This window comes from Psilocybe cubensis, chromosome 12 (assembly GCF_017499595.1).
Source record: "Psilocybe cubensis strain MGC-MH-2018 chromosome 12, whole genome shotgun sequence".
In the NCBI taxonomy this organism is placed as follows: Eukaryota; Fungi; Basidiomycota; class Agaricomycetes; order Agaricales; family Agrocybaceae; genus Psilocybe; species Psilocybe cubensis.
Window position 1 is genome coordinate 926641 of NC_063010.1, and position 23159 is coordinate 949799.

The 23159-nt window shown below is 46.0% G+C and overlaps 8 protein-coding genes across 8 annotated transcripts; 5 read left to right on the forward strand and 3 right to left on the reverse strand.

Annotated features, from left to right (window-relative positions):
- Window positions 1–491: 491 nt before the first annotated feature.
- On the forward strand, window positions 492–1357 carry JR316_0012279 (uncharacterized protein; the record flags this gene model as incomplete). Its single annotated transcript, XM_047897904.1, has 2 exons — window positions 492–530; window positions 608–1357. 2 exons carry the CDS (start codon window positions 492–494, stop codon window positions 1355–1357), a joined length of 789 nt encoding a protein of 262 aa, XP_047742793.1.
- Window positions 1358–3243: 1886 nt separating this feature from the next.
- JR316_0012280 (uncharacterized protein) lies at window positions 3244–5085 on the forward strand (the record flags this gene model as incomplete). The annotated part of the gene is made up of 1 exon (XM_047897905.1): window positions 3244–5085. The coding sequence occupies one exon, from the start codon at window positions 3244–3246 to the stop codon at window positions 5083–5085; it is 1842 nt and encodes a 613-aa protein (XP_047742794.1).
- Window positions 5086–5890: 805 nt separating this feature from the next.
- JR316_0012281 (NCT transcriptional regulatory complex subunit A) lies at window positions 5891–6967 on the forward strand (the record flags this gene model as incomplete). Its single annotated transcript, XM_047897906.1, has 4 exons — window positions 5891–5926; window positions 6179–6251; window positions 6325–6418; window positions 6484–6967. The coding sequence occupies 4 exons, from the start codon at window positions 5891–5893 to the stop codon at window positions 6965–6967; spliced, it is 687 nt and encodes a 228-aa protein (XP_047742795.1).
- A 298-nt stretch (window positions 6968–7265) lies between these two features.
- Window positions 7266–8423, reverse strand: JR316_0012282 (DNA replication complex GINS protein sld5; the record flags this gene model as incomplete). Its single annotated transcript, XM_047897907.1, has 6 exons — window positions 7266–7362; window positions 7417–7489; window positions 7537–7640; window positions 7701–7783; window positions 7863–7997; window positions 8100–8423. 6 exons carry the CDS (start codon window positions 8421–8423, stop codon window positions 7266–7268), a joined length of 816 nt encoding a protein of 271 aa, XP_047742796.1.
- Window positions 8424–9090: 667 nt separating this feature from the next.
- Window positions 9091–10244, forward strand: JR316_0012283 (uncharacterized protein; the record flags this gene model as incomplete). The annotated part of the gene is made up of 2 exons (XM_047897908.1): window positions 9091–9312; window positions 9399–10244. The coding sequence occupies 2 exons, from the start codon at window positions 9091–9093 to the stop codon at window positions 10242–10244; spliced, it is 1068 nt and encodes a 355-aa protein (XP_047742797.1).
- Window positions 10245–15091: 4847 nt separating this feature from the next.
- Window positions 15092–16323, reverse strand: JR316_0012284 (Methylsterol monooxygenase; the record flags this gene model as incomplete). Its single annotated transcript, XM_047897909.1, has 5 exons — window positions 15092–15405; window positions 15465–15707; window positions 15762–15891; window positions 15954–16112; window positions 16165–16323. 5 exons carry the CDS (start codon window positions 16321–16323, stop codon window positions 15092–15094), a joined length of 1005 nt encoding a protein of 334 aa, XP_047742798.1.
- Window positions 16324–16563: 240 nt separating this feature from the next.
- Window positions 16564–19496, reverse strand: JR316_0012285 (Efflux pump notK'; the record flags this gene model as incomplete). Its single annotated transcript, XM_047897910.1, has 20 exons — window positions 16564–16687; window positions 16763–16885; window positions 16949–17107; window positions 17160–17240; window positions 17297–17438; window positions 17493–17659; window positions 17717–17726; window positions 17786–17838; window positions 17895–17905; window positions 17961–18159; window positions 18222–18303; window positions 18358–18429; window positions 18488–18501; window positions 18563–18670; window positions 18723–18802; window positions 18853–19074; window positions 19137–19154; window positions 19213–19242; window positions 19306–19386; window positions 19464–19496. 20 exons carry the CDS (start codon window positions 19494–19496, stop codon window positions 16564–16566), a joined length of 1809 nt encoding a protein of 602 aa, XP_047742799.1.
- Window positions 19497–20918: 1422 nt separating this feature from the next.
- On the forward strand, window positions 20919–22008 carry JR316_0012286 (L-rhamnose 1-dehydrogenase (NADP(+)); the record flags this gene model as incomplete). The annotated part of the gene is made up of 7 exons (XM_047897911.1): window positions 20919–20983; window positions 21034–21367; window positions 21420–21495; window positions 21550–21647; window positions 21699–21732; window positions 21785–21912; window positions 21967–22008. 7 exons carry the CDS (start codon window positions 20919–20921, stop codon window positions 22006–22008), a joined length of 777 nt encoding a protein of 258 aa, XP_047742800.1.
- Window positions 22009–23159: the final 1151 nt, after the last annotated feature.

Here is a 23159-nt window from a genome sequence, read left to right on the forward strand (position 1 = left end):
GCTATCTGCTATCGCTACTTCACAACAGCACTCTCCTACGGTGTGAACTAATAGCAGGAGTATTTTATTTGAGTTTGATAGCACCACGAGGCTATTATGACCTCATACCCAGTGCGTCGAGTTGTTCGCCTCGAAACTTTGAATCCTTAGGCCGCTGTAATTTAGTAAGTAGTACCTTGATCAGTACCATGCAAGAGGTACTGTATGCTGTATGAATGAAAAAGCGCATATGCTGATTGCAAATGGACAATTCTTGGTCTGCATTGAAATTCGATAGCAATCTCAGTCTCCGACACGTATCGTTGCAATCGGGCGTAAAAAATGGAATGATCACATTGGCGATTTGGTTCTGTAAACCAATCCAAAGCAGTCTTATTTTGAGCGCTTGAGAAAAAGGAAGATGTAGAAAAAGCCATTTACTTTGATCCCATTGTTCGCCTGGCCTCCCAACCTAGCAATGTTCAACGTCAAAGGTATCTTGGTCATTAACGATGGTGCATTTACCATCGTCAATCAAAGTTGTCATAATGGTATGTGTCAGTTTAGGACATCCACGTTGATTGTCGCTTGACATGCTGTGTGTTCAGGGCTTCACCTTTTATACCAGCGGATCGCCACTGGCGTCATGCACGACTCTGCAGAGCGTTCGCCGCTGCCCAAGTTTGACCTGAGAATAAGTCAAGCAATAGTCTCAGACATAGATGAATGGATTAACGAGGAAGTCATGAACGCTACTAGCAGCACCGCTCGTATCCTGTGGGTGAATGGCCCGACGGCGTCGGATAAGACAGCTCTAGCCCAATTAATAGCAGAAATATGCCAGCAAAACGGTCAGCTCGGTGCCAGCTTTTTCTTCCCTCGCAAGTTAGAAGAACAAGAGTTGACAGTCACAGTGGCAAGGAAGTTGGTGCTAACACTTGCATACCAGCTTGCGATCTCTTTACCAGAGGTCGGTCAAATCATCAACGAGCTCATAGCTGCTGATCCATCGGTCCTCGACAAATCGGCAGACATACAAATGCAGAGACTCATTGTCGCACCCATGGGGTCTATCCAAAAGATAATGGCAGTGGTCATCGATGGCCTCGATACATGCAGGGACGTAGTTGCACAGCAACAAATTATAACCATTTTGGCCGCCGCAGCAAATGGTATATCGTCTATCCGCTTCATTGTTACCAGCAAAGACACGGCATGGATGCGGGTAGGGCTCATGAACAGTAGTTTGCACCAAAAAATATTCGAAATGCGCACGGATTTATCTCTGCCGAAGAATAAAAATCGATTGAAGGATTTACTGCCAGGGGCATACACAAAGGCCTTGAATAAAATTTGGAGAAGGAATTATAGTCCATAAGTTCCGAAACGAGTACCTGAGTTGTAACAGCACGTTGAGCGGATAGGAAGGCAATTACATCAGAGTCGCCACTAAACTGTTCCGGACCACCGTATAACAAATCTCGGGGCCCGAAAGTCCACTATCATTCGTTTAATAAATGAAGTTGTAGGCCTTCTCTTCGGTCCAGTGCAAGCGGTGATGACGTTGTCCGAAACGTAAAAAATCAAGTCGATGATGACAACGGCTAGATGCCTCTGAAATCGAATATTAAGTGAAGACCAAGGTTGTCAGCGAATTTATTGAGATGTCGATTTGTCCAGAGCGAATATCGTGCAGGGCAGTCGCATTCACTGAAGAAAGACCGGAGCCAAACACATATCAAGAAGGGAAACGCAGCGCGCTGGCAGCATGATTGTTTTCGTAACAAGAAACCTTAGATATCGTGAGCCCCAGAAGCTGATCACCTCTGGGAATCCAAGGAGTCGACGTTGGTTAAATTGAGCACAACTAGATGATGCGATGGGAACACCGGGAGAACAGAAATCCTCGCAAAACATAGCCAAAGCAAGATCATAAAGAGTCGAATTCGCACAGGGAATATTCCGTGAGAAATGCGTTTATTGGTTGGGCAGACGAAGTCAAATGGTACTCTTCACTAGGCACCAGTGATGTAGCGAGTTGACGTTGAGCCACAAAAGTTTGGAAACGGAAGGTGATGAAGGGCTTCATCCATGTCAAAATTCCAACATCCAGCTTTATCTACACTCATTATCAGTCTAAAAATTCAGGTCTTTCTGTTCAGCGTGTTCTGATTTGAGAGAAAGATAAGTTAGTAACCCTGCATATATATCAAGCAAGTCTGACTGCCACCTTGACACCGCATAGCGTTGAAAAGTGCGCCAAGATAGTGGTGGGTATGGATATGGCGTACGCTACGTACCTTCCACAGTGTCACTTTGCCCAATCGTTAATAAGAAATGTATAGGACCTGTCACTGTCTGAGCCCTTTGAGCAATGAGACGGCCGTAGTCACACGTAGTTCCAATATAGAGCAAGGGAATATGCGAAGTCCGCCACCTTGCCGTTCATGGTACTTATGTTTTTTCCTTCACTGAAAAGGAAGCGGCGGCACTTAGAGCTCCGGTTCACTCATTAAGGCAATGACAGAAGGAATTGAAGTCAAAATTAGCGTCAGTGTGATCATATTTGTCCATGTGGCTGGTAGCCGACCTTCCGGCTCGCGTTGTCCGCCGGTTCAACAAATCCTCTTTCATTCTGCTCTGACCATGATCAACGTTCTTTTGTTGATTTTGCCGATTGTAATCCCATTTGCGGTACCTTTTCTTCATTTTCAAGTATGAATATCTATGAATGACACATATTGCTGCCTAGCACCCCGATGTCGTCGAAAGATAACTTAGGTCTCTGGATAGCTCTAGGCCATCTATAGTCTAGGAGAAAGCTGCTGGGGCGGCCAGCTATGATCGTCTGATAGGTGTCCAAGAAGCGGAACCAAGATTGAAAAGACCCACATCGTCGCATATAGGATCGATGATAGAGCGGGTTTTTTTTGATATCTACAAAGTCTACTGATACCTTGGGTGACATTCAGTTGTCGACTCGTGTATTGGCACCTCTGTCATAACTCGACTATACTTAGCCTGGAAAGAAGACCGGCCTAATACAAGCCTCTTGTTCTGTACCCTCGTGTGACAGCAGGGGTTTGAAAACTTTCCGAATTGCGCGAAGCTTCTTGCGAACCGTGGAAGGCGTCATAAATTTTATACTTATAGACTGTTGGTCCACACAGTTAGTCTGCTTTTACCTTTCTGCATTTGCAACCTCACCTGACGGAACAAGGGCAAGACTTTATCAACGCACACGGCTCCTAATAAGGGGTAAAGATGCCCACCACGACCGGACTCACCCGACGGAACACGGAACCTATCATTAACACACTCTTCACCGACACGAAGCTAGGGAAGAACGAGAAAATAGCTTACATCGACAATGAAATCAAGCGGGTAGAGGACAGCATTGTCAAACTCGTTATGCAACGCGCAAGTCTCAAACGAAGTCGGAATGCATACTCCCCTGCAGTCAACCTTCCACCCGAACTACTATCCCTCATTTTCGAGTTTGCATGCCTTCCCGGATGTAGCGGCCATGACCACAAAAATGATCTGCACGGAGAGGGACTGCATGGCGAGATTAGCATGGGGGTGAGTATTGGGCATGGTGCTGTCACCCCACTGTTCATTGGCACTGTCTGTAGCGCATGGCGACGTGTCGCGCAGAGCACCACACAGCTCTGGAGTAACGTTACAGTATACATGAACAATCGGCACGCAGATACACAAGCTGCCCTACTCCAGACATGGCTCAAGCACTCCGGCCAACGCCCTCTCTTCATCAAACTGGTAGAAGATGATACAAATGATCAGGAAGACGATAACGAAGAAATCGATTGGGGTATCGACGTAACTTCGACAGCCGTGATCAATGTACTCGCCGCGCACTCGAAGCAGTGGCATACCATCGACATATTCGTGCCTCATTCATGGAAGTCTGTTCTCGCAAAAATAAGACACGAGCTTCCGCTGCTCACAAACGCGACGCTGCGTGTGGCAGATTGTAGCCCGTCTCTCGCCCGTGTGGACGCCTTTGCGTTTGCCCCACAGCTACGCGAGGTCCGGCTCGTAGGGTACTCAGTCACCGACGTGCATCTGCCGTGGGCCCAGCTACACCGTCTTGATGGAGAGTATTTCAGTCCCGGGGATTGTCTCGACACATTACATCTTGGCCCTCAGCTCCGGACATGCCAGTTCGAACAGTTGTCTCGCGGGATGCAGCCCTTCAATATTCGGCCTATACGGCACGAATACCTCACATCGTTGGAGTTGATCATGGATACTGCAAACGACCTCAACACGCTGTTTGGTGCATTGACACTGCCCCATCTCACAGAGCTCGTTCTGTCTCTATCGGATGAGGAGTCGGTTCTGTGGCCGGTGATCCCATTGATGCGTCGTTCACGATTTAAACTTCAAAGTCTGCATCTCGTCGGCTCAACGCCTGAAGAGCAACAGTTAATCGGATTCTTAGAGGAGCAGCCCTCTCTCAAATCGCTGCTTTTGATTAACCCACTCACGGATACTGGCGGCAAGCTCAGCTATCGTTTTATCGATGCGATGACATCCAATAAGAGCATTAAGACGGACGATACAGAACGAGGAGAAGCGTCAGAATCACGGAACGAGACGGGCACAGAAGCACACTCTTCGCATCTCCTCCCCATGCTTGAGCATTTTGAGTATCAAGGTACAATGTCATTCAGTTCCCATGATCTGGTTGATCTTCTTGCCAGCCGGTGGCGGTTAATGAACAATCAGGAGTCTGTCAGGAAGACACACCCTCCAAATTTCTCTGTATTCTTTGGAGAGGCTGTCATATACAAGACTGAACCCGCTGATATGCAAATCATGGACGAATCACCGCCGATAACCAGTCAAACCTACCATAACCCAACCTCAGCCTCGTCTTCTCAAACCGATGAAGAAGGCTCCAAAACACCAGCTGGCAAGAGGACGCTAGAAATAGCACAGCTCCGCACTGTAGTTATCACCACTTCCAAAAAGCTGCATTTTACGACGTCCGACACTCAAAGAGTGCAACAACTCATGGCGGAGGGCATGCGCCTCGATTTCCTCGCTACTTCAGCTCTTAACTTTATGGCCAATACATAGCGTCTCTTCTATCCTTGACTCTAGATGCCAACTTTTGGTACGCTCGCAAACATATACCCACACGCAAACTAGGCTTTCGAATTTTCGCCACTTATAGAAAGTTTCTTCCAATACTTGCCCTACAACAGCTTCCCGAGATTGACTTTCTCAGCAGAACCCGACATACCCCATTTCTGATATTGTCATGGGTATACCCAAAGCATTCCACTTGCTATCCTCAGCCTTGAGTGCTATTTATAGCACAGTCACAAACCCATATCTCTACAATTGCTTCCTCTTTTTTCGCTTTTTTTGTCGGTCTTTAAGTGCCGCGGACTCTGTAGCAGTATATTCTATATATTTATAATACTGTTACAACCTCATACAGACGATGACGATCCCATTGGCTTTATGTTTACAAATTAGCTTTCGGACTAAACGTTAATTGTACCACCATACATTTGGACTATATATCAGACTTCTATTTAGATTTCAATTTTTTGCAAGAGTAAATTGAATGACTGTTGGTAGGTTAGACATACTGCGCTAGTACTTGGCCAATTATAATTTAATATAAATACCCAGAGAAGCACATGTAGCATCTTCACGTCGCGTTCTTTGACGCGTCTTCATCACGTGATACATCTTGTTTGATGCTTCGACCAAAATAACAAGTGCCGCCGAGCTGAAAGGTATATAACTTGGTCCACCGCCAGTTGTTTCTTTGCCTTTATTATAACATTTCATAACCTTGCCGCATTTTTAAAAAGTCAACATACATTTATTACCCTGATCCCTCCAGAGGCGCCTCTTTACGCAGCAAACGATGAAGAACAAGAACAAGCAAACCAAATTCCCCGTGGTGAGTAAACCTTCTTTTTTTGCCCTGGTCCGTCTTCCGGAGGCCCTTGGCGGCATAGGAAGAGCTAGAGATTACAAGTTGCAAAAGCTCATAAAATGTTTATTTATCTTCTTGGATGCTTTATTCGTGCTTGTGGAACACCATACATATGACTATCTCTCATCAATCGTCTTCATCGAATGAAATAACCCAACCGCAAATCACGTTCTGCAACCTTTCTTTCCTCGTCGGTTCCGCTTCAAAACATGTTAGGCCCGGATAAAAAAGATTATGCAAAAAGATGAGGAAGTCGGAAAAGTAGCACAGGCGACACCCATTGTGATATGTTCGTAAAACATTCCTTTTCATCCGTTCGAAGCGCCGTTGACGTTGATCGCGATACTTTTCACTTTATCTAGCAAAAGCCCTGGAATTGTTCCTTGGCCTGATCATCGAACAGTCCAGCAAAGTCACCTCGGAACGAGGTTCCAAGAAGCTTGAAGCGTACCATCTGTACGTTTTGCATGTTACATATCTATTCTTTCCAAAACATTGTTAACGAAAGCACCGAACCACAGAAAACATGCAGTAGAAACAACGGAAACGCTTGATTTCCTGAAGGAACTCGTGCAGGATATACCCGATCCCTCTGCAGGTGGGACGATTGACTTTGAAGCCGGAAACGCAGAGGGCAAGAAGAAGCGCGGAAAGGGCAAGCGCACCGCTGCTGCTGCTGCACCTGGCGACGGTTCGGTACCTGCTCCTCCAAAACGACGCAGAAAGAAGAGAGCGGATACCGATAACGATGACGATGCTATGGGTGATGCAGGAGCCGGAGGGAGAGGAAGAGGTGGCAGAGCTGGCACAAAAACACCGCCTGAAGAAGAGGAAGGCGATACAGAGATGCGCGACGAGGAGGATGATTATGATGAGGAAGAGTCCATGCCTCCTCCCCGAGTCCCCGCATCGTCATCGTTTGGTGGGTCATCTTCTGGACTTCGGCGCCCTCAGAGCCCCAGCGACGATGAAGAAGATAAGCCTTACATGCCGCCAAGAAAATGAACGCAATACCCATATCATTTACCATCACCGACACATCAACAAATGTTTTATTACCTCTAATTGAGTTTAAAGTGGACTCAACCCTGACACAATTGTATTGGATTCCCCTTTCTGTAATTTGTAGAATATAGGGCTGTATGTGTCTGTTTCGTAGCAATCTGTATTCGACTTTTATTCGTTCTTCCTCTTATTTGTTGTCTGTCGGACAATGTGCTTATTCAACACCTACCGCGAGTTGATAATAGTTTGGGGTTTACATTGGGTTTACATCAATGCAGTTCATTCACAATGTAGTAGATCATATCAATTCAACATCCCCTCTGGCTACGAGTTCTTCAACAATGGCATATGGCATCAGAGATATATGCCCTTTTTCCATGTCCAGTGTAGCACCACTGTGTACCGAATACGTTAGAGCATTTGATGGATGGAAACATTGGCAAACGTACTCTGGAAGACGTATTCTTGGACAGCGCTGTCGTGCATGCACGAAGACAGGGCGCGATTTGTCCGGCTCGGTAACTGGAAAAATGTCAGTACGTGAATTGATGATTTATTCGGCGACGAACTCATGGGAGGCACAAACAGAGGTGTGTCATCCAGATGGGACTGTTTTTCAGGTAAGCCCTGCAACACAGACACATAAAAATGTTGGTCTGTTAGTTTAGCATGCCTGACGAAAAGCTTATATTTCAGCGTTTTTGTATTGGCGAAACTAAGATGGGCAACCGACCGACTAGCATGATCTCTTTCAGCAGCTGTTAGTCGCGTTTGTATATCTGCGTTCGTTACTATAAAACGAGCATAACGTTCGATCTAAAAAAAACAAGGTTGTATCCACGAGGATGGATCAGCGTCCACATCAATGAAAAGAAACGAGGCCAGAAAAACTCACTTTGAACAGCCGCGTCCGAACATATGAGCGCACAATAAACTTCACCCGCTCAACTTCCGTCTGGACAAGCATAATCCGCATATGCTCCTCCTCCGATGTGGATGGATCCTCGCGTAACAACTGCACGGCTTCTGACTGGCCATAACCCATATTTGCACAAAGAAAAGGTAACACGAATGCCAGACAATTCCGTCAGCTAACAGAATATCGAGAGAGTTTTGTGTATCACTAACGCACCTGCCGTCTTAGATGGTCCAGCAGATTCATTAGCAAATCCTCCTGCGCAGGGAGGATGTCTGGTGCGTGTCGCTCGTTCAGCCAGTGGCGTGTCAGCTGCTCGAGCGGTGTATTCTGTTCTGCTTCTTCCGGGTAAAAGTCTGGTTCTCTATCAGGCTGGGCTGGAGCAGGAGCAGGAGTACGTTGTTGTCGTGCGTTAGAGGCACGGCCATTATCATCGTTGAAAATGTTATCTTCATCGTCGTCCCGGGCGGCGAATGAAGGGCCTGCTTGCGGCACTGCTCGACCGGACTTGATGAGCTCATATTCTTCGTCCCAGTCCATCTTCTTTTTGATTTGTAGAGTTTAAATAAGAAAAGTTCGATCCTCAAGAGATGATAGTCAGGGTCAAAGTTGTGATCGGTAATCGCGCCAAGATTGTCGCGTTCTTGCCTGCCCTAAACTCCCACAAATGTTGCCTGGCGAGATAAGCCTGACATCCTCCAGTGACTATTATACTCGTGTTCACATTGACTTCAATTTTGTAAATGTAAGTCCCCCATTGCACCCAACTTCTACCATACACTCTAAATAACCCGACTCTTTTTTGAAGTTTTAACTCTGTTAGATTGTCGTTTCATTTGGAATTTGTGCAAGGAGACATGGCGCACGACGGCTGCAACGTCAGTGCCATTTTTTGTGGAGTTTTTAGGTTCCTACATCGTCCATACGTCAAAAAATACAAGAAATGGACTAAAACAACGTTCAAATTAAAATCTGAATGTGGCTCATCGACTTGCAATGACTCTGCGTTTCAAACCAAACTTGTCAGCTCAGTTCTTGATCGCAAATATTTCTCCTTTTCTATCTTCAGGCATATAAACACCCACAAAAATTCTCGCCAATGCAAGCAAGTCAAAACCTTCCGGAGTATCACCGGACCTTTGCAGGACCTTCCTTTACCTTTTCTCTATCTTCAGGCGTCTAGCCACCCAGGCTCGGTGGTGCGTCCATGCCCACTGTTTTCTTTACACGCGACCGAGAGCTTGATGATACTCTGGAATCCGAAGCTCACCTCACCTTAATTTTGGTTGGCGTCGGTCTCGGAATTCTTGTTATCGTCACTGCTGCTGTATACTACGGGTACAGGCTGGTTCGGATCCTGCGTCCTGCTTGGTGTTTCTGGAGGTTTTCTGGTCCTATTACGAATTCGGCTGATACAGTTGAAGTCAAGGTATTTATTCTGATTCTCCCTTTTTTTCTCCCATCATAAATCTCCCTTTTGCTGAACTATCACATTTTTTGTGTGCGCACTTCCAGAGATCAGAATCCGGTACTTCAGAGGTTAACAGCCTATCAGTAGATATGTCTATGGCCCAATCGAAACCTTCTTTTATTCGGAGGCAGACCGAGCCGGAACGTACCCCTCCTTCATCTCGCATTCCTTCCTTCTTCAATTCTATCCGGAAAAACTCCTCGGTATCTGTGCCGCGACAACACACAGGCGTGTACACTGGAACAAACAACCGATCACCCTTTCCTGGCCCACCTCCTGCTGTACGGCTGAACTCTCCTACAACGCCTACGCAATCCCGCTTTAACAGCCATGGCGCAACTCCGCACACTTCCCCCGCTCAGCAGGGAATTGTCACGCCCCATATTGCGGCGTGGATGAAAGTGGCTGACAGCGTCGTTGGACGCCACCCTGACGCGCAGCCGCTCTCAGCGCGCGTCGCGACCCAGGCAGAGATCGACCTCATCTCGGGCCACGTACATGTCCCCTGGGCATTCAATGGTCCTGGCCCGTCTGGTTCACAACCTCCCGTCCCCGTCAAGGTGATGAGACCCGTTTTATCCGCGCCAGCTTCGGCGATCGCACCCGCTATTGGACAAGGTCATGGACAAGGGCAGCCTCAGACTCAGCCACCTTCCACGAGTTTAGCTACATCGATGACGATGAAACCCAGGCTGGGATCAAGCGTGCTGAAGGACATCGGGAACCTGCGGGGCAACCGGGAAATTTCAACGGCGACTGTCAACAAGACTTCAAATTCACGGTCGGCGAAAGGCAAGGCAGCTGTCCGTCGTGCTCATGACCTTGGAAAAGAGAACATGCCGGCAGTCCCATCTCCTCTCGCCCAGTCTGGTCGCCATCGCACCAATTAAACCGTTCTCTGGCAAGATTCTAGTTCCAAATATACCTCGGGATAATATTCTGGCTTCCATACTGCGCAACCCAATTTACCCTCACCATCCTGATTCAGTTTCATGGACACTATATCTGGCAAGGTTCGCGTGCGTTCTACGTCTATAATCTGGTTTTGTCTATTTCTGTCTTCACTCCAACGTCTCCGTTCTCGCCTACGGTCTCTGTCTTTTCTCCTTCAATCGACATTGGACACTGCGTTTTCTGGATCAAGCATCCTTACACGCCGCCACCACCACACTTTTGATAGAGAATGACTCCATTCTCTCCTCATCACCATTGTTGAAATATTTTTAATACCCAAAAACGCGCATGTACACCCTCATGTTGCTGATACCGTGCTTCGTTATTATATCTTTTGTCAATGTTCCAGCATGGATGTAAAATGAACCTTTCATGTACATGTAATGTGCAAAATATCTCACTATTCTTTCTATAATGAGAGTCAAATACCACTTTTCCTCTGATGATTTTCTGCATCTGACGTCCTCGGGGTTATAATACTTATATTAGCTTGGCCGTTCGCGTCAGCCTGACGCTTATTGGTTCAGTGGTGGCATAGTCGGCGACTTAGTCGGAATAGTCGCATGACTATGCGGCTTAGTCGGATTTCCGACTAGACTAGACTAAGTTCCCAAATATAGGTCGATATGAAGTCATAGTCGGGACTTTCCCACGTTCAAATGTGCACTTCGTCACAGATTCGTAGTCTGCATACATTTTGTCTTTGGTACAGTAGCAGAGGAATAAATACCTTTGAGTGCACATAAATTGTAAATATACTATCAATGTTATCCTCAACACCATAATCAACATATTCATTTCACCATGTGCATCAAGATCAAATAGGTCATACAATTCTAATTCTTCATGCAAGCTTCCAACTTCACTTTGCTTTGCATGTGGGATCCAAATAGCATCCTGTAAAAAATTAAACCAGCTCATAGTTAACCTACTTTTAGGTGTTCCCAGGTCTTCCGGAATATTTTCTGGGTCTCCTCATTGATTAGGCAAGAGGTTAGTTGAGTAAGATGAGTAAGATTGGATTGTGACTGGCCTGATTGAGTTTGCACCTCCGTAGTTAAATACAGTCCGGATTTCAGATCGATGTTTGGGCTGATATAAAGAAGAAGTAAAAATGTTGGAGGTTGTTTGGGGTGGGACATCACCTCGCCGTGGATGTGATTCACCGTCGGGCCGCTTACTTGATCCACAATCAAACTCCGACACGTCTCAAGATGGCGCACAAACTGCTGTAGTACTTATCACACGCAAAATGTAAGTAAAATAGATTTGAATTGTCTGGCATACACTGTAGGAATTGTTTTTGGAGTGTACACAATTATTAAAATTGTCAACGCAGATTTGCCGTGCCTCTGTCTAGTTGAAACCCAGATTGATCAAAGTTTTATTTTACACGTGATACTTAGTCTGGAAAAATTTCCATTTTTGGTGATAGTCGACGACTTAGTCGGACTTAGTCGACTTAGTCGGGTCCCGACTATCGACTAAAGTCGCCGACTATGCCACCACTGTATTGGTTCCTATGACCGGGATACTCCTGATTCGTGGGGTTTTAGCGCTGGGTCGTGGTACATACCAACTTGCCGAAGAGTTTATATCCCTGTCAGGGTCGCAGACTAGTTCCATTTGCACACTTAGATGAGGATTTCACTCCACATGCCCGGCATTTCGTTCCGCCGTTGTTTAATTAATTAATAACAAGTACCGTTACCGCATCTCATAACCCCCACCAAAATCTACTTTCTCAGAGCTTGTACGTACAGTGAATATACTCTTTTTTCGTAGACATCAGGTTCATGTATTGGCCACTCTATATGTACCATTTACTTGTATTCCGTTCACGATACAAATTGGACATATTGAGTAGGCTGCTAATGGCTTACGCAGGAACGCCTATAAAAATAAACTTGTTAACATAGTTTAACCCATATGATCTTCCCTTCCACATAATGACCTCACTTTTAGTTTTACACCTATTTATGCAGCGATGATTCACAAAAATAAGGAGCTTTACCCACCGCATCTTGATTTTTTGATTCTTCCCTCCCCTTGCCTTTGTGCCGAAAGCATAAATAATAAAAACTAATCCCAATCCTCGGTCTCTGGTCCCTTACAAGACTACATCTGACGGTGTTCTCTGCCGACACCTTCGGAAGAACGTTGGGTTCGCAAGCGGCAGCATAACAGCAGCGTTCATTTAGTGTTGGCATCGACCTTGTGTCGACCTTTCTTCGCGTTCCCAACTTTCCCCCACATACTACACTCGTCTTCCGCTGTTGCTTTTGTGCTAAGGTACACCAACCTGATCAAACTGCAAGACTTTTTGCTTGTTCGTCTTTTGTCATTTATTCCTGACGTGGCCCCCTGATGGATCGAGCAGCGTCGCTGTCGCGGAGAACGACCGACAATTTGGACCTCGAACGAGGGCACGAAACGCAGCATATCCCAGACACGTTGTGTGTTGTCTGACCGTCTGTGTAAATCACGTCCCCCGCACTTATCTAAAAGGATCAACGGAGGATAGAAACATGTCATCTTGGGGGAAAGCAGCCACAAATACCACATCTTTGTCGTTGACACCCATAGATCCCTCCCGTGAGCCAACCCTACGTTCCTTTTCTCCAAAGTGTTGATGTTTGATGCTCAACGTGCGAGAATTGGGTGTGATCAGAGATACCACCCGATAGCGTCCTCATAGCTGAGGCGGAAGCTCTGCTGAACGCCTCGCGGTCGTGGCAGCCGTGTAGGAAGACACATCCCAATGCGAAAACATTCTTCCACAAAGAACGTGTCCCTGGATCGCGCTTCAAAAGGAATTTCCAGGTTTGGCAGTGCATCGTCAGCGAGCTGCATAGAAGCGAGATTTCCTTCAATGCTATCTGGACGAAAATTGGGAAAAATAAGGTGTGGAACCAGAGAAGGTGAATATATTTAACCTTCCCAGTGCTCTGTTCCGCATACGTACCTTTAGAGGTCATGGGCGGAGTTCTTTCTTTTTTGCAGCATGCTACACGGAGCGAGGATGCTGACCGTTGATTTTGAAGCTATGCAACAAATATAGCCAAAGTGACGCGAATCAAGTACTTCTCTGAGTCGCAATCGATATGGACGGTATCGATTGGCTATCCACCTCCTATGTCACCACGGGTGTTTACGGTGTATCAAACATCGGCCCTCCTCGAATATTCGCATCGTCGAAGAGGGTGAGATATAAAATTGCCCTACCTAGAAAAGAGACGTTAACTGATTGGAGACTAAAGGATTGTAATTACCTTGCCTATTGACCTAAGCTCCCGCTCGAATGAAAATTTCGCTGAAATGGAAGAAAAGGGCATCAAGGGGCGTATTACTTCCGTCGAACATTTGCAAGAAGTGGACGCAGATATCATTGAGTGGAGAAGGGTTATTTGTATAGATTCGGGAGGGTCCATGCCGCGATGTTTGGCGCGAAGGCACGCGGAGAAGAGAATCATCGATGTGAGCAAATGTTGCTTGCCTGGGATCAAAAAACAATCAAAGGAAATGCTTTGTTGACTTTTATGCAGGAGAATACACGGTGTATAGCATGGCTGAAGAACCTCAGGAAGGACGAGACACCTGAAGAGGATAGACAAGATGAGTTCCCGCAAAGAAACAGTATCCGGAGTCTGAATGTGAAATCAGACAAGGCATTGACTGAGATACTCAATTATCAAAACGATGATACAAATACAGAAACTATGATGGATTGAAGTCGTCTAGATAGCGTCGTTTTCGACCAACTTTCCGCATACTATGTACTTGTTGGTAAAGTGTTCAATCCAACCTGAAAAAAATGGGAAGTCAGCTTCTAGGAATATAAAATCAATTTTGGTGATGCACACCTTTCATATTCTCACTAGAAGAGAAAGGAAGGTTAAAGATACGAAGACTTCATGAGTATGTAGACTTACATCTCCATCCCGTTCAAGTCTTCGAGTTTATCCAGGGGTTGGTCAATCGGAGTAAGCATTTCTGCACCAACAATTTCAGCCGTATTCAAGCAAGGACCAAAGTGAACATACCAAGGTCGAAAGACTGCTTCGCCATTCCACGAGAAGCATCTCGTCCAGCAAAGTTTCCGTACATGCCATCTATAAGCAACAGTTTAGTAATTCGGTTGCTCCAATACCCAACCAGTACGCACTAGGACCGTAGAAATTTCTTCCAGCGGTAACGTCGAACACGGTACCCTTGATAGCCAACAAAATACGGCCTCCATCAAGACCATTGTACTGGGCCAAAGTCTTCGGTGTATAGACTTTGTACATCACCGTTGCCTGGTGTGTCTTGGGCATCCAAGAGTAGCCAGATTTGAATTCATGAGGCACTTTCGACGGTTTGGAAGTCGACGGCAGAATAATCCGCTGGACCGAGTACAGAATGTACAAGAAAAGTGCAGTATTGACGGGTGTTCCTAGTTCAAAAGTCAGTCCCATAGTTCGTGTGCTTGACGGATTCAAAGATGAGGTTGTAGGAAAACAGAATTGGAGTCGTCTTCAAGAACAGTCCACTCTCAACTCTGCCCCACCGTCGCCGAGTTCGCTGACACATCTGGCGCTTGCTCCGGACCGATTGTTCCGCCAAATCCTGCTACTCTACAGGGGCGAAATGAGCAATATCACTTTCAAATTCATTCTTCAAATGCTAAAGTTTTAGGACTCTGAAGAAATACATATAGCGCTTTTGTGCAATTAAGAATAGATAGTATATATATCCTGCGCTACTAACAATTAATGCAGCTCTAATAGGCACCCTCAACTAATCACTGCGTCTTGGCCTTGCCTCCAAGGATACCCCTCGCTTCTGCCTCTCTCTCCGCAATGATACCCTCGGCCTCAACCTCCGCCATCAGTTTCTGCTCCATAGCAAGCAGCTGCTCCTTGCTCGCGTTCTTATTGGCCTTCTTCTGAGCCTTGACGCGCGCACGGTACTGCCTGTACTTGTCGTCAGTGCCGAAGATCCTGTCCCACCACCGGAACGACGTCGAGAAGTTATTCGTGAACGCCATATGGTGGAAGTCGTGGTGCTCGGCACCTGACCAGAAGGGAATAATATTGTGCAATGACCATGGGAAGTCTATGATTGGATCAGAGATGAGAATTATTTTCGAGTGATGGATGGAATGATGTACGCACCGTATCCACTGTGAGCATCAATGGCCTGGAAGAGACGTAGCACGATCCAGAGGTATACAGTGATGATGTGGAGGTTTGCGGTGAAGTAGCAATACATGAGGGGGCCAAGAATAGTGCCAGTACCCAAGATGAAGACTTCAGCGGGGTGCGCGTACTCGGCGGCAAGACCAAATGGTGCTGAGTATTTGTGGTGAATTTTGTGAATATGTTTGTACAGAACACCGGTGTGCAGTGCTTGGTGAGCTGTCATATAGAAATGAGACAACTTTTCTTCCAACGAGGAAAAATTGGACATACCAACGAAGTGGAAGAAATCCTCGAAGAAGAAGAATAGGAAGACTTGAGGCGCCATGGTCTTCAGTGTAGGGAAGGGGACGTGGTATGTCTGCATGCCAAGTGCCTCTGCCGTTGGGTGGAACAGCCAAATCTAAACAAAAACCAGTCGCATTATTATTGGATGCTATGGCTATATTCAAGACTTGGACGTACCAATGGCAATTCAATCGTAAAATGTGAGAAAAGAACCTGTTTCGTGCATTCCCATTGCTCTGCTGGCGTTGGGACTTTGGTAGGTTGCAACTTCCACTGTCGGAAGTAGGGCATAGCGTCAATAATGATCCAAGGTATGCTTCGTCCAAAGTAGACGATCTAGGGGGTGTGTAAATGTATAATCCTTCGTCAATACAAGTCTAGGACGCACTTCATGGAGCAAAAAGCTCATCAAGCCAGTGGCAACAACAGGGTTGCCTATCGTAACATACCACCACACCCACTTCTGTTCGAGGTAGGACAATGATGAAAAGTCGGTGCCAGCGTAGAGGTCCGTGAGCGCGTTCGTGACGGTGCTGTTCAAAGCCATTTTGAAAAGGCTATGAGAGCGAACAAAAAAGGGGAAGTTGTGGTGGTGATGGTGGTGGTTGTGAACCAAACCGTGGGTCCTTTATGAATATCCCACTGAGAAGGTATGGAAAAAACAAACTGACCACTTTTCAATAAAATTCTGAATGTGGCGTGATATCAACTCCTCCGTAACCCCATTCTCACCGTGTCTAGCACGTGACCGCTTTCAAATAGCACTCGAGATTCGTCCCCGAATGGTCTAGCACTTAAATTCAGCGTTCTCGACGCCAGCAGCCAGTAGAAAATGCGGGAATTCATTCTGGAGACTAAGGTATACAACGACAATCATAACTAGCTCGTCACGGCGTGGTACATTAGGCGTTCTGGAGCATAACTAGAAACATGTAGATAATTGGTGAGTGCGGAGAATTAGGAGGTAGTTTTGAATTCAATGCGACGTATGGCCAGCTGTATGAGGCACTGCTTTCTCGTCAACGCTAGTCGTCGAACCGGTGCTGCCCTCTTTATCGTGCTCGATCGCGGCCTCGGGCTCCTTTTTGGTGCGGCCGAAGACTTTGTAACTGTGAAATATTGACGTGTCAATATTTAAGGTCTTCATATGATGGAGTAACCGGAGCACTTACAGCCAAGGGGGGAAGATCCCACCTGGAGGAATAACCCATTTCTCAGACAGGTCATATTCATGAGGTGTAATGCTGCCCTTGGACAACTTGGTGACAGCGAGAGCGAACCCGTTCAGAAGCATGAACGAGATGATACCAGCAATAACGCCATAAGCAATGCTAGGACAAAATGTTAGATTGCTGTGTAGGAAGGCAGAAGTAAAAGGCTAACTTGAGCGTTAAAGGAATGATGAGTAGGGTGAGGAATGCGGGAACAGAATCACCAAGGTAATGCCAGTTGATTTCAAGAACACTGATTTATATCATCAGTTAATTAATCAGCGCATTTTCGACAATAGAAATACATACTTGCGAATCATCATAGACCCGACAATGACCAGTGCACCACCAGTAGCCCAGGAAGGAATCGAAGCAAAGATTGGAGCAAAGAAAACAGAGACGAAGAACATGAGCCCTGTGGTGATTCCGGTGATACCAGTCCTGCCACCCTCTTAATCGCATAGGATGAGATTCAAGAACAACATGATAGTGATCGATGGCTTACCAGAGATACCAGTGGCGCTTTCGATGTAGGCCGTGACGGGACTGACTCCCATTAGGGCCCCCATGCTAATGCAGAATGCGTCCACGCAGTAGGCGATGTTAGATCCTTCAAAATCGAGAGTTACAGGATTGCGAAGGCCGGCAAACTTGGCCATAGAATACAGTGTTCTGAAAGAGCGAAAAAATGTGAACTGAACCCCATGGTCAAACAAGACAAAAATTTACCCAGTGGTATCTGTTATGTAGGGCAAGTATAAATCATATGCTATGTGACAGAGAAAAGGAAGGACAGACCAAGGATATCGACATAGAGGAAAGTAATCAAAGCATACCAAACCCTTCCGTTGCTATCAAACGTCTTTTTCAGCAAAATTCAATTTTGCATTCGAACTCTTGCACACACCCATAGTTATACTAACAAAGCAGTCATCAACGGATAATCCAAAATTGATGGTAGTAGAAGACGTACATCAATGACATTGCCCACATGCTTGAGCTTGTGGAAAGTGACAACATTCTTGAAATAATCGAACAGCGCATCGCCACTTGGGGTATGAGGGAAGTATGTGACGGCGGTGGAGCGGGGCCACGAGATGATGGAAACGAGGAGGATGCCCAGCAAGATAGCACCACGAATACGGTACATCATCATCATAAGAGTAAAAATGCTATCGCACAAAAATAATAAGGCACGACATCTCAATGAAATGCACTATAATAAATTGCGCACCCTCCTGCAAATATGCCCACCCACATCGTGGGGCTCCTGAGGACACCGCGCTCGCAATAGTTAGGAAGGCCCTCTTTAAAATCTATCGAAATTTTCATTGAGGGTATGTTGCTGGGAAAGGTAAGAGAAGACTCACTCTCAGCTAAACACCCTCCCAAAGCGACAAAATTGCTCGTGTCTCCACCAATAACGCCCAATCCATTTGCCCCTACAAGAGATATCGATTGAACAAAATGAGGTAGTATAAACCTTGGATTGACTCATACCAAGACCCACAAATCTAATGAATATGTACTTTCAATAACTTTCGTACCCAGAACATTGAAAGAAGTGAGACTTACGCAATGAAAAGACCAATACCAGCACCGACAGAGAGAACAAGTGACTGAGGCATAATACGAACAAGCCATTGTCGAACACCAAGAATGGACAAAAGCAAGAACACCCATCTACAGCACAGGGGTTATTTAAATCATCACCCTGCAATATTTCACCACTCACCCCTCCAGGAACACGGCTCCCAAGGCCTCACGATACGTGATACTACCACTTCCATGTAGTCCAACGACAGAGTAGGAGAACTATATCAAGCATCAGAAAACCACATGTTCTGGAGGCAGAAAAGACGCACATAAGCATTAAGGCCCAATCCCGGCGCCAGGCCCACTGGCAAGTTCGCAAGGGCACCCATGAGAACAGAAGAAAGGGCGGAGATGGCAGCAGTGGACGTGATAAGATCTTGGCGAACCTCATTCACGCATATTTGGTATACTTCATCGTTTAAACACAAGTCTTTTGTCGGGCAAACACAAGTTCCTCCTGAATCAGAAAGGATGGCCGCATTGACAGAGATCTGCGAGAGATAAAGAGAGTAAGAGCCAGTCGATACAGATGTGCCAGGAAGATACTACACACAATATACGCCATGGCGGCCTTTCCATGGTGTTTGCATTAGATATAAGTTGAGCGAGCAAAGGTAATGTTGGCATACCCATGTTGTCAGTCCTGCTCGGATTTCAGTCTTCGTTGTACGTTAATTGAATTGAGCACGAAGAATATAGCATGATAGCAGGTACAGACGCACCGTAAACCTTGATCCAGGACGCTCTCCCTTAGCACCAGAACCCTCTAACTTGAACCATCTTCCAACAGCAGTCGCTGCGACCTACGGTGGCGAAAATGTCCAGAACGATCGGGATCACCAAATTAGGAAAGAGATAAAGCAATTTTGACGGCACTTACTGCGTCGTTCAGCTTCACGATATACGAGGACATTATGAATTATAAACCCGACAAACAGCGCCTGGAAAAGAACGGCGTCGTCAGGTAAGTCGTCAGTATGGTTGAAGTTACAGAACTCCGTTGAGATCTTCTGAGCGAACGGACGTGGGATGCGGATAAAAAACGGCTCGGGCTGGAGTAAACTTTATGTGCCCACGTTGACGTTGGAATTGAAGATCGGGGGATGGTAAAGATCTTGGCAACTCTCCAGGAACTATCGGGTTATCATGAGCTCTGCTATCATAGGCATCCTTATCCCTTCAGGCTCCCGAATTGCTGTTGTTATGTACATGATAACGGATTTTGCCTGTGCTCCATCTGCTGCAACTGTTGTGGAATGGAGCCCGTCTGATTTTGAATAACCCTGTTAATTTCGTGTATACCGTCAGAGCTTTAAATTTGCTGCTAAAAATAACACACCGGAAAAACAACCAAGAGCCTAACGGAAGTGGTTCAAGGTTGTTCAGCAAATTGTAATTGCTGTTGGATACGTTGCGCGCTTACGCCAGCTTACGCCCTGCTACTCATTATTGGCGTTGGAAATGTGCCTTAGTGTAGATGTTGACCCTGATATCGAAATCAATTTCGGGATCTAATGCTCAATTGACCACATGCTAATATTGAGCTGTATTGAGGAGATAAAAAAGATCCTCTCGCCTCATTCGTGCCTTGTATATTATATCTATGTGATAAGAAAGGATAAGCAATTCAGCTGATTCTCCGTAAGTACCGAATCTACCGACCACTCACTCGACACAAATGGCCTCCTCCGCACGTACTTCGACCAACTTGTGAGTTATCATCTCGCCCAATATCTCGCTGAACCTGCCATTGGTGCCAGGGTCTGTCAAATAGCTGTCAGGTGAGTTTCTCCGGTCCCAGGTGTTTGATGAGTCCTTTTAGTTTCCAGAAATACATCAGCAATTTATGAACAACAGTTATAGAGTAAATAGCAAGGCAAAACGAACATTGAACATTCCCAAGTTCGATTCGATGAACTTTGTCCTCTGAACCAGTTTAAATATTACGTAAGCATCCGGTAATTGCCAGTCCAATTTCTGAGCCTCACCGACGCTAACAGACGCTAACACTTGCTCAGCAAAGTCAAACCCTCTAAGTTCTCACCTTCAAAATATTGTTCGGTTCCAAATTATTACCAAAATGGCTCATGGTGACATCTGTAATCCTATGGCCCAGTGAAATTCAAGAAGACTCTCATGGAACTTATATATGGAGTCTAGATGGCTCTTAACGGGGAACCGTTTTCTGCAACGATGTCGTGATAGGACCAAATATGCGGTGCTTCGAGATAAACATCCTGCCCGGTCTGGAGTCCAATACTTTGTCAAATTGTATATTCCCGTAGCTCAGCGAACAAACATCACGCTTTGAATTCGTTCTTTTGAAAGCAACAGAATGCCGGATCAATCATCGCAAACCGATCCTCTTCAAGGAAAGATCGCTTTGATCACAGGCGCATCGTACGTGTCTAAATCGTGGCCCGATCAGCAATAAACTGAAAGGTTTACAGGGGAGGAATAGGATATGCCACTGCTCTCGCACTAGGACGTAGAGGCTGTTCCATCGCAGTGCACTACAATGCTGCAAAGGCCAAAGCTGATGCACTCGTCGCTGAGCTTTCTCAGATCGGTGTCAAGGCGATTGCGTTCCAAGCTGAGATGGGCAATTTTGACCAAGTGCGTAAGCTACACGCCGATGTCGTCGAACAGCTGGGTCATCCGGATATCTTGTTCAATAATGCTGGTCGAACGAATACGGTTGTTGGAATGTGGGGAGACATGGGATCCATCAGCATTGACGAATTTGAGCACACATGGAGGGTCAATACGGCGTCCAGCTATCTGGTGCGTCATTTTTAGTTTTGGGTTTTTCTATGGCTGATATTTCTTTATAAAGCTGACGCAATTATGTCTTCCAAACATGGTCCAAAATAAATTCGGGAGAATTGTATTTTGTTCGAGTGTTGCTGCTGGTAAGTTTTCCCTTTCGAACATTACTATGGCGTGATTGTTAAGTCAAAAATCAGGCGTTGGCGGTGTAATTGGACCCCACTACGCCTCTTCAAAGTCAGCTTTGCATGGGCTTCTTCATTGGATAGCCATCAGACATGCAAAAGACGGTGTGGTACGTTAGTTATGAAACAAATATCACTGGTAGCTTATTGCGATGTTGAAGACATGTAATGCGGTTGCTCCTGCACTTATCATCGGTACGCCTTTTGCCACTTTCTTACCGAGATAAAACTCAACTTCCGACCGCAGAAACATCTATGTTCGAAAACCCTTCCGAGCAGCTCAAGGATAAAATTCCTGTTGGGCGTTTTGGACTTCCTCATGAAATTGCGTCGGTCGTGGAGATGCTCGTTAGCAATGCATACATGACCAATAAGGTATGTCATTTACTGAAGAATACAGTTGTACGTTTGACTGACCTTGACTTTTAGATCATTGTTTCTGACGGAGGAATGACTCCCAGTGCTTTCTGAGATTTCGCGGCCTCTGTAGAAAACTTCAAAGTTAATTAACCAATGAATGTCCGTCGTTTTGTCCGGTGAGAATGTAGATTGTCGCCAATTCCGCGTATGCCATAAGGAGAAATGAATACATCGTCATGGATGTTCACGATTTGCATCAAGTTATCAACCTTGGATGATGCGCAACCTTTTCGACTCTTATCTAGGTTATTTTGTGAGTAGAATACCAGCAAACGTAAACGCGATCTCCTCTCTGATGACATCCTGAATGACACTCTAAAAATAGCCATGAGTTGCAACGAAACGTTTTTTGGTTGTGTCTTTGAGGATAGCTCTGCAACATCGTGGTACTCCTTGTACACACGTCGTTGACAGGACACTATATCGCTTGAGTGTGAAATTTCATCAGATTCAAATTTTTGAGAGTGTATTGAAATTGTTCAGAGATTCAGTCTTTATGATTTGAAAACAATGTCGTCTATGATGGCATACCTTCTGACTCGTCAAATGGCGCTAGAAAATCCATGGTGATTGACTCCTTGGATGGAGCTATTTGACAGGGCAGATAAAACTCTGGAATGCTTGGGAGATTCGGTTACTCAAGTTTCTTTGCGGTTGTCTGCACGTCCACCATTACACGTCTCGTTGTTATTTGATTCTTACCTCTAGGTCAACCTTAGTGTCCACCACAATAACTTAGTGCATCGACCTAGAACACGGCAACGAACCAGAACAGGTTGCCTCAGCCACCCATAAGGCGTCGAAACCCTAATTGCAGTTGGTCGGTTGTTTCCGATCACACGTGCTGGGTGGCTGAACCTCGCTCCTTACATCCGAGTTCTAGTTCTCCTACCTCGGACACTTCGCTGCTTTTGCGGTCTTTACTCTTCTCATGGATCGACTGCCACGATACACCATGGCTGGGTGGCTACGGGCCCACTGAACTCTGGAGGATGATTTGGACGACAAAGTTTTTTGCCGGGCTTTGATTTCTGGACAGATGGCGACATGGGATCGGAACCCCTTGTTCCCGTCCTGCTTTTGTGCGGTGGGATGAAGTAGGGGGGCGGTGTGTAGCTCAGCAAGTGGCTTATGGACTACTCTTGTCTCTTTGCTTGGTGCTGCGTTTATTTCGCTGAGGAGGGCGGACACCCGGAGGTGGT